General features: G+C 40.2%; 1 protein-coding gene across 1 annotated transcript; it reads left to right on the top strand.

The window, feature by feature from the left end:
* The first annotated feature begins 777 nt into the window (after positions 1 to 777).
* On the top strand, positions 778 to 5,637 carry LOC120017838 (solute carrier family 22 member 7-like). The gene is made up of 9 exons (XM_038960803.1): positions 778 to 1,155; positions 1,442 to 1,545; positions 2,285 to 2,439; positions 2,593 to 2,761; positions 2,860 to 2,983; positions 3,299 to 3,408; positions 3,639 to 3,853; positions 4,978 to 5,086; positions 5,382 to 5,637. The coding sequence occupies exons 1-9, from the start codon at positions 778 to 780 to the stop codon at positions 5,635 to 5,637; spliced, it is 1,620 nt and encodes a 539-aa protein (XP_038816731.1).
* Positions 5,638 to 8,590: the final 2,953 nt, after the last annotated feature.

Genomic DNA, 8,590 nt, shown 5'->3' with positions numbered 1-8,590 from the left:
GGTTAGGGTTAGTTCCTTCCTCTTAAACCGCTGTCATGAGCTGGAACTTGTGTTTTCCATCAGATAAATACCTTTATTGTGGTGGCATGTTCAATAGAACATACTATGTAAAACACTGTGAAGCATTTCAGTATATCTAGCCTTGGTCTCATTTCAGTATATCTAGCCTTCGTCTCGTTTCAGTATATCTAGCCTTCGTCTCGTTTCAGTATATCTAGCCTTTGTCTCGTTTCAGTATATCTAGCCTTCGTCTATTTTCGCTTTTTTTCTACAAACTTGTGTGGGAACTAGCCTGGGTGCCAGCCTGTTGGTACCATCATGCTATCAAGTCCTTGTCACCCACCCATTGTCATGGTACAATGTATGTTTGGCTTGACAATGAGTGATGGAGTTGGCAAGAGCACAAACATCACGTCCTATTCTCATTTTGAACTTAGACATGTTAACATGTTATTGAATTCTAGAAAGTTTGAAATTGTGAAATATTCTTTAGTTGCTCAAGCAACTCCTTTCTGTCAATGTGTCACCAATTAATGTAGATGAAGGCATTCTTCCACAAACAAAAGAGGTTTAAGTGGTTTTGCACTGTCAAAGATTGATCAATTTCACATGGTTTACCTAACAATGAGACAATGGGACCAACAGACAACCTTTAGACTTGGTGAAAGATTATGACATATTTTTTTGGGATTCAACGTTGGTGAATGAGAGAGGGATTGCTGTTGATATTACGAGTCTGTGGACAAGAAGTCTGTGTGGACCAAGTGGAAGACGAAGATGAAGTTCGAACACCTACTCTCGGTTGTCAATGGATTTGGACGGTTCCAGATGATGATCATTATCATCAGCTTTATTGGTCGATTCACCCTGCCGTGTCACTTCCTGCTGAACAACTTCATAGCAGCCGTGCCCTCTCACCACTGTGACCTCAGCGCTCTGGATGATGGCGGCCTCTTTGGGAATCTGACTCAGGAGCAGAGACTGACTGTCAGCGTTCCAGTACAGGAAGATGGAACTCCAAGCTCCTGTAAGATGTTCCCAGAGCCCCAGTTCCAGCTCCTTTCAAACTCCAATGACAGTGACCTAGTTACAGTCCCCTGTCAGAATGGATGGGCATATGACAACAGCACCTTCAAATCCACTCTGGCTACAGAGGTAAGTCTTTCTGTCTCTTTGTCACTAGACTATAGAAGTCGAAAGGTCATGTTGTAGTCATTGAATGTCTCATTGAATGAAAAGTAATGTTGTAGTCATTGAATGTCATTATTTGACCACTACAGATGTTGCATATAATTGAAGTGTTATTCGTACTTTCAAAGCATATTTGAATATTGTTGCATTGCTAGCTACTCAATGAAAGTTTTTCACAAAAGGAAAGTAGAGAGGCCGTTCTCATTTATACATTGAAGGAGTTTATTCTTAATTCCACCTCTCTCATCAGTGGGACTTGGTGTGTGACCAGAAAGGGCAAAATAAGGCGACAACAACCATCTTCTTCATAGGAGTGATGTTCGGAGCTATGACCTTTGGAAGCCTGAGCGACAGGTAAGTTATTTATTCATTCACTGACAGTAGATTTTAGAGTCACCTTTAACCTAATCTCTTATATATAGATGCATGTATCAGAACTGCTATGGTAGTGTCTGTCAACAGACTATGGGATGCTACGATTGTCATTGATCATTTCGACAAATCACGATTTTGCGGGTGTTAGTATGTTTTGGCCCATAGCCTTGTTTCTTTTTGACCATTTGAATAGAATACTGTTGCAGTGAGGTACTTATTAATTGTTACCCAATAATGGTTTGATATTGATATAAGAACTGCTGCATTTGGACTTTAATATTTTTAAATCAATCAAATTAAGAGGAATTTTGTATTTGTATTCTCTCTACATTATCTTTCTAATCGAAAAATGGGAACTGCCTCACGCTACAGAAACAGGAGATAGGCCCCTGCCCTATGGGCCGTTCTGGCTCGGATAAGGCTACTTAATGTACAGATGTAGGATCTTAATTTGAGCCAGTTTGCTATAGAAAATAATCCTGCAGCAACAGGAAATGTGAATTATTATGTGGATTAGAATTAATGGACATTTTTGTAGGGGTTGATCATTTTTTTGTAAGGGAAAATCAAGTCTGAAAGTGGAAATTACAAATATCAGAAGCCTTTTTATACCTCAAATACACTACACGTTTTACATTTCCTGATCAAATTAAGATCCTACATCTGTATGTAGATGTTTCTGTTCACCTTCTCTTCACATGTTATCTTTTTTCTCTAGGTTTGGTAGGAAGCCCATGCTCCTGGTGTCCTATATCTCTGGCATGCTGCTTGGTTTTGCCAGTGCTTTCTCCACTTCCTTCATCATGTTCGCTGTGCTCAGGTTCTTCACTGGGTTCGGTATCACCGGCATCGTCATCGTCTCATCAGTACTCAGTGATTATACACATGCACACAGGCTCACACACACACACCCACACTCAAATATGAAGCCCACCCACTAGACAAATACAGATAACCCACGTTACACCCCAGACACTACCCTCTCCTCATCTGGGGTTGTGTTGTGGTGTTGTCCCATCTCTTCAGGTGTGGAGTGGGTGGACATTGAGCACAGAAAGCTGGTGGGAGTGATTGACAGCCTGTCCTGGACGTTTGGTTACTGCATGATTCCAGCCATAGCCTACTGTGTGACCGACTGGAGACAGCTGACCATAGCGGTCACCTCACCTCTTGCTCTAGCCATACTCACCTGGAGGTTAGAGGGAGGGTCTGACTGATGGACTGACAAAAAAAGGAATGGACAGTTAACCGTTGCTATGTAATTGTGAATGACATCTTTACCTCCTCCAATAGGTGGATTCCTGAGTCAGCCAGGTGGCTCATAGCCAATGGGAAGTTTGAGAAAGCTAACTTTTATTTGCAACAATGTGCCCAGATGAACCAGAAGGAGGAGTTTGGATCCAAAATCACACCAGAGGTAAGCGAATATCAGGATCGGATCAGGATCAGGAAGTTTAAGCAATATCATAATTCCTTCACCTTTCCTTCTAGCCTAGTCCCATATCTGTTTGTGCTGTCTTGCTAACTCCTAAGGTCAGAGTTGGCAAGACAGCACAAACAGATCTGGGACCAGGTTACTTTCCCTCTGAAAGGCTGGGTGTGATTTTTGCCATATTGCTTATACTTATCCAATAGGTTCAGACGTATACGAGTGCCTAGGTGGTGGAGTCTAAGGATTAGGGGTTGATTTGGGATTCAGCAACTGATCCGCCTCTATTTTTCTCCCCACCAGACTCTGTCCAGTATCATTGTGACAGAGAGAAAAGACAGAACTCACTCCTACCTGGACTTGGTCAGGACACCAAAGATGAGGAGGCTGGCTCTACTAACAGGCATAGTGTGGTGAGTATCCCCTCTCTCATGATGTCTGTTACAAGTCGCTTTAGTAGATGCATGTTCATCAAGTCTGGCTATACATAACAATGTAAGAGTAATGTAAGAATTTATTGATGAATTCAAGAAAATATCATGAAATGTCAACTTTTAGCTCAACTCAAACTGTCACGACACATGACATCAGTCTACACAGTTTAACAACACCAACAATGCCAACCTGATTTCTCCTACCGAAGGTATGGTGTGGCGTCAACATTTTATGGCATTAGCTTCAACATTACTGGATTTGGACTCAACATCTATCTGACCCAGTTTGTGTACGGTGCCATAGAGCTGCCAGCCAAACTATCAGCATACTACCTTCTGGATAAGGTGGGCAGGAGAAACACAGAAGTGGGATCTTTACTAGGAGCTGGAATCTGTCTCGCTATCAACATCTTCATACCCAGAGGTGAGTGCTTTTTTTTTGTTGATTAGGAAGGTGAGCAACTCCGGTCCAGAAGGCAGTATTATCTTTTATAAACTGGGTGGTTTGAGCCCTGAATGCTGATTGGCTGACAGCCGTGGTATATCAGACTGTATACCATGGGTATGACAAAACCATTTATTTTTACTGCTCTAATTATGTTGGTAACCAGTTTATAATAGCAATAAAGCACCTCGGTGTTTGTGGTATATGGGTTGTATCCAGGATCTCCGTGTTGCATCGTGCTTCAAAACAGACCTTAGCCGTGGTATGTTGGCCATTTACCCCACCCCCTCGGGCCTTATTGCTTAAATATAGGAGTTATCATATAAAAAACTGGGGTTGGCAGCAGGGGCTGCAGTGTGTGCAGGCTTTTGTTTCAGTGCAGCACTAACATACTAACATACTACCTGATTCAACTAATAGCTCAATTGAAGACCATGCTTAGTTGAATCAGGTGTGTAGCTGGGGTGGAACATACCCTGGCACTTACTAGATCACAACTCTACGGGAGTAATCGCAACTCAACAGGAGTAAGCACGACTCTACAGGAGTAATTGCAACTCTACAGGAGTAATTGCAACTCTACAGGAGTAATCACAACTTTTCAGGAGTAATTGCAACTCTACAGGAGTAATCGCGACTCTACAAGAGTTATCGCGACTCTACAGGAGTTATCACGACTCTACAGGAGTCATCATGACTCCACAAGAAATATCACAACACTACAAGAAATATCACAACACTACAAGAAATATCACAACACTACAAGAAATATCACAACACTACAAGAAATATCACGACTCTACAGGAATAATCACGACTCTACAGGAATAATCACGACTCTACAGGAGTTATCACGACTCTACAGGAGTCATCACGACTCCACAAGAAATATCACAACACTACAAGAAATATCACAACACTACAAGAAATAGCACAACACTACAAGAAATATCACAACTCTACAGGAATAATCACAACTCTACAGGAGTATTCACAAATCTCTAAGTGTCATCACATCTAGTACTGCTAGGATCTGTTCCAGTCTGTTTCAGTTATTCATGGACTCATCCTCATCCTCATGTTGTTCCCATCCTCTCTTTCAGACATGTCTGTTTTAAGGACGGTGGTGGCGGTGCTGGGGAAGGGTTGCTCGGCAACATCCTTCACAACCGTTGTGTTGTACAGCTCTGAGCTGTTCCCTACTGTGGTCAGGTAAGTGATTCTCCTGTCTACTCTCTCTTTAACAAAGGAATATTTGGTGGGGATGTATAGTGTAGTGGTTGCACTGCGGACTCAAAACCACATACCCCTGGCGATGGGGGTTCCCACCTTGGTCATTTTCCTATCTATGCCCCTTTACTTTCAACTTTCCTGTGGAAATGTCATTAAGAATGGAAAAAATACAGAAAGAGATCAGCATCCGCATCAGGAGATTGGGATTCTGATTTAAAGTGTAACTAAAGACACGTCAAAACATGTGTTCTGTGTCTTTCTCTCTGTCTCTCAGGCAGAACGGCATGGGTTACAACTCATCCATGGGTCGTCTGGGAGTGTCTCTGGCCCCTCTGATCCTGCTGCTGGACGAGGTGTGGAGGGACCTTCCACAGGTCCTCCTCTGCTCCATAGCCCTGCTGGCTAGCCTGGTGGCCAGGATGCTGCCGGAGACACGGGACCGCTGTCTACCAGAGACCATCCAGGACGTCGAGGACGGGCAGACAGGGTACGATATAGACTCTGATAGCCTCTGTGATACAGACACTTAAGGTTGAATGCAATAGAGCGCATTATAGAGCAGCGCACTTCACCGCTGACAATGTGCCCAATATGCAGAAATCGTTCCGCCTTTGCGTGGTTGCTAAAATTCTAAAATATTGCCCTATAATTTCAGTTTATGTGACATAACAAGCAATGTAGAGAATCATTGTACCATCTAAACCGCTGTGAAATATACTGTATTTTCAATAACCCATAATATTGTATTTTCTACTTTTTAAAGCTGGTGTACAAAACCTAAAGTAAAAGGACGCAAAAACTAAACTTAAGGAAGGGAAGCATAAACAATTGCGCACATAGAACGGATCTACCACTTATCAGACTTGTTTTCAATGAGAATTACAGGTTTTTAACTTACATTTTTAAGTGAATTTGGTTGGGTTGCACACAGTGCTTCATATGGCGCCTTTAAAGGCATTTTCCCCAACGTTTGGGGAGATCACATTCATGGTAAACCCTTCGCATGTCGGCTCAAGCGTAAATTACCTTTAAAAGTCTGTTGTTATGCGCTGCGTTATAGCCTACCTTGGATTGAATCCCAGCCGTAGGCCCAGAACAAGGAACTTGATCTCCATATCATTTCAGGGTAACAATAAAGTTGCTTAGTATAGATTTCAGTCAAAATGGTGAATTAATTTCTTTCTGAACATGATTATTGATAATTATGAATGTCATAGAAAATGTTTTATCAATGATTTGTATATCTATTTCTTTAATGTACCATTCTAGGAAAAGTTTGGCTGGATCCCAAGTTGTGGAAACGACAGATATCCCTCTCAAATCAAAGGACAACGATGAGGTGGAAAATGGATACTAAGATTCTTTCTGTATATATTTTTGATATGCCCAAATGTGCACCCTGTGGAATGCTTTTGACACCTTGTAGATTCCATGCCCGACAAATTCAGGCTGTTCTGAGGGCAAAATGGGTGTAACTCAATATTAGGAAGGTGTTCTTTAATGTTTAGTACACTCAGTGTGTTTGTTACACATCAAAAACAACCTTCAAACCTTGCACTGATCTTATAAAAAAAGATCAACGAAATACAAGAGAACAAAAGAGGAAGAGAAAGCCTGAAGTGTGAAGCATAATTCAAGTGTTATTCGTCACATACAAATTATAATTTACACTTAATTATAATTTACACTTAACCAATATGACATTATCTTATTTAGAAAAGACTCCCTTTCTGTTTCATATCAATGAGGAACAAGATATTATCTTTGATAATGTATCATAACTCTTTATGCATTATTCTTCACCATAACCATTGGCAAATGCATGCCATCAATCTTTTTTTTAATTTTTTTTATTTTTTATTATTTTTATTATGTAATTTAAAAAAATGGTTGTCCACGTTTTAAATTTTCCACAGTCAACAACATGAGTGGGAAAAAAGGTGCTTGTGGTTGATGCATTTATAGGCATTACTAATAACAGTACTAGAAGAAACCATGAACAGGACAAGAAGCAGAGCCCTGCCTAACCTAAGTACAGGGGGTCTCTAATGTAAACTGGATCTCTTTCCTCCATTGGAAAAGCCTATAAGACTGTCCCACTTTAGCTACTCCATGCTGTCCTACTTCAGCTAGCTGTGGTTGGTGAAATGAGACAACAAAAATGACAGAATTACATTTTAACATAATATTGGCAACTTTTATGTATTTTAATGCCATCAATCTTTAATATTTAATATGAGCCTATTGTTGAATACACATTTTATACAGTACCAGTCAAAAGTTTGGACACACCTACTCATTCAACTGTTTTTCTTTCTTTATACTATTTTCTACATTGTAGAGTAATAGTGAAGACATCAAAACTATGAAATAACACATATGGAATCATGTATTAACCACAAAAGTGTTAAACAAATCAAAATATATTTTATATTTGAGATTCTTCAAAGTAGCCACCCTTTGCCTTGATGACAGCTTTGCACACTCTAGGCATTCTCTCAACCAGCTTCATGAGGTAGTCACCTGAAATGAATTTCAATTAACAGGTGTGCCTTATTATAAGTTAATTTGAGGAATTTCTTTCCTTCTTAATGCGTTTGAGCCAATAAGTTGTGTTGTGACAAGGTAGGGTTGGTATACAGAAGATAGGCTTATTTGGCAAAAGACCAAGTCCATATTATGGCAAGAACAGCTCAAATAAGCAAAGAGAAACAACAGTCCATCATTACTTTAAGACATGAAGGTCAGTTAATATGGAACATTTCAAGAACTTTGAAAGTTTCTTCAAATGCAGTCACAAAAACCATCAAGCGCTATGATGAAACTGGCTCTCATGAGGACCGCCACAGGAAAGGAAGACCCAGAGTTACCTCTGCTGCAGAGGATAAGTTCATTAACGTTAACAGCCTCAGAAATTTCAGCCCAAATAAATGCTTCACAGAGTTCAAGTAACAGACACATCTCAACAGACTGTAAGAATCAGGCCTTCATGGTCATATTGCTGCAAAGAAACCATTACTAAAAGACACCAATAATAATAAGAGACTTGCTTGGGCCAAGAAACACGAGCAATGGACATTACACCGGTGGAAATCTGTCCTTTGGTTTGATGAGGCCAAATCAGATGCTGCATCAGGTAACCAGGCCTCCACAATCACCCGAGCTCAACCCAATTGAGATGGTTTGGGATGAGTTGGACCGCAGAGTGAAGGAAAAGCAGACAACAACTGCTCAATCGAAAATATGAAATACATTTTGATTTGTTTAACACTTTTTTGGTTACTACATGATTCCATATGTGTTATTTCATAGTTTTGATGTCTTCACTATTATTCTACAATGTAGAAAATGTTAAAAATTAAGATTTTTTTTTGAATGAGTAGGTGTGTCCAAACTTCTGACTGGTACTTTATATGCATATATTAAATATATATATATATATATATGTGTGTGTGTAAAAACACTTAAAGTGTTCCGGTATAA

Source organism: Salvelinus namaycush, chromosome 22 (assembly GCF_016432855.1).
Source record: "Salvelinus namaycush isolate Seneca chromosome 22, SaNama_1.0, whole genome shotgun sequence".
Lineage (NCBI taxonomy): Eukaryota > Metazoa > Chordata > Actinopteri > Salmoniformes > Salmonidae > Salvelinus > Salvelinus namaycush.
This window is presented reverse-complemented; position numbering and strand designations above follow the sequence as displayed.

Bases quoted from the DNA above. Each gene is read 5' to 3' on its own strand.
- LOC120017838 (XM_038960803.1), top strand. From the start codon at position 778: ATGAAGTTCGAACACCTACTCTCGGTTGTCAATGGATTTGGACGGTTC. The intron at 1,156-1,441 runs GTAAGTCTTTCT...CTCTCTCATCAG, and splicing joins AATCCACTCTGGCTACAGAG to TGGGACTTGGTGTGTGACCA. The intron at 3,854-4,977 runs GTGAGTGCTTTT...CCTCTCTTTCAG, and splicing joins CAACATCTTCATACCCAGAG to ACATGTCTGTTTTAAGGACG.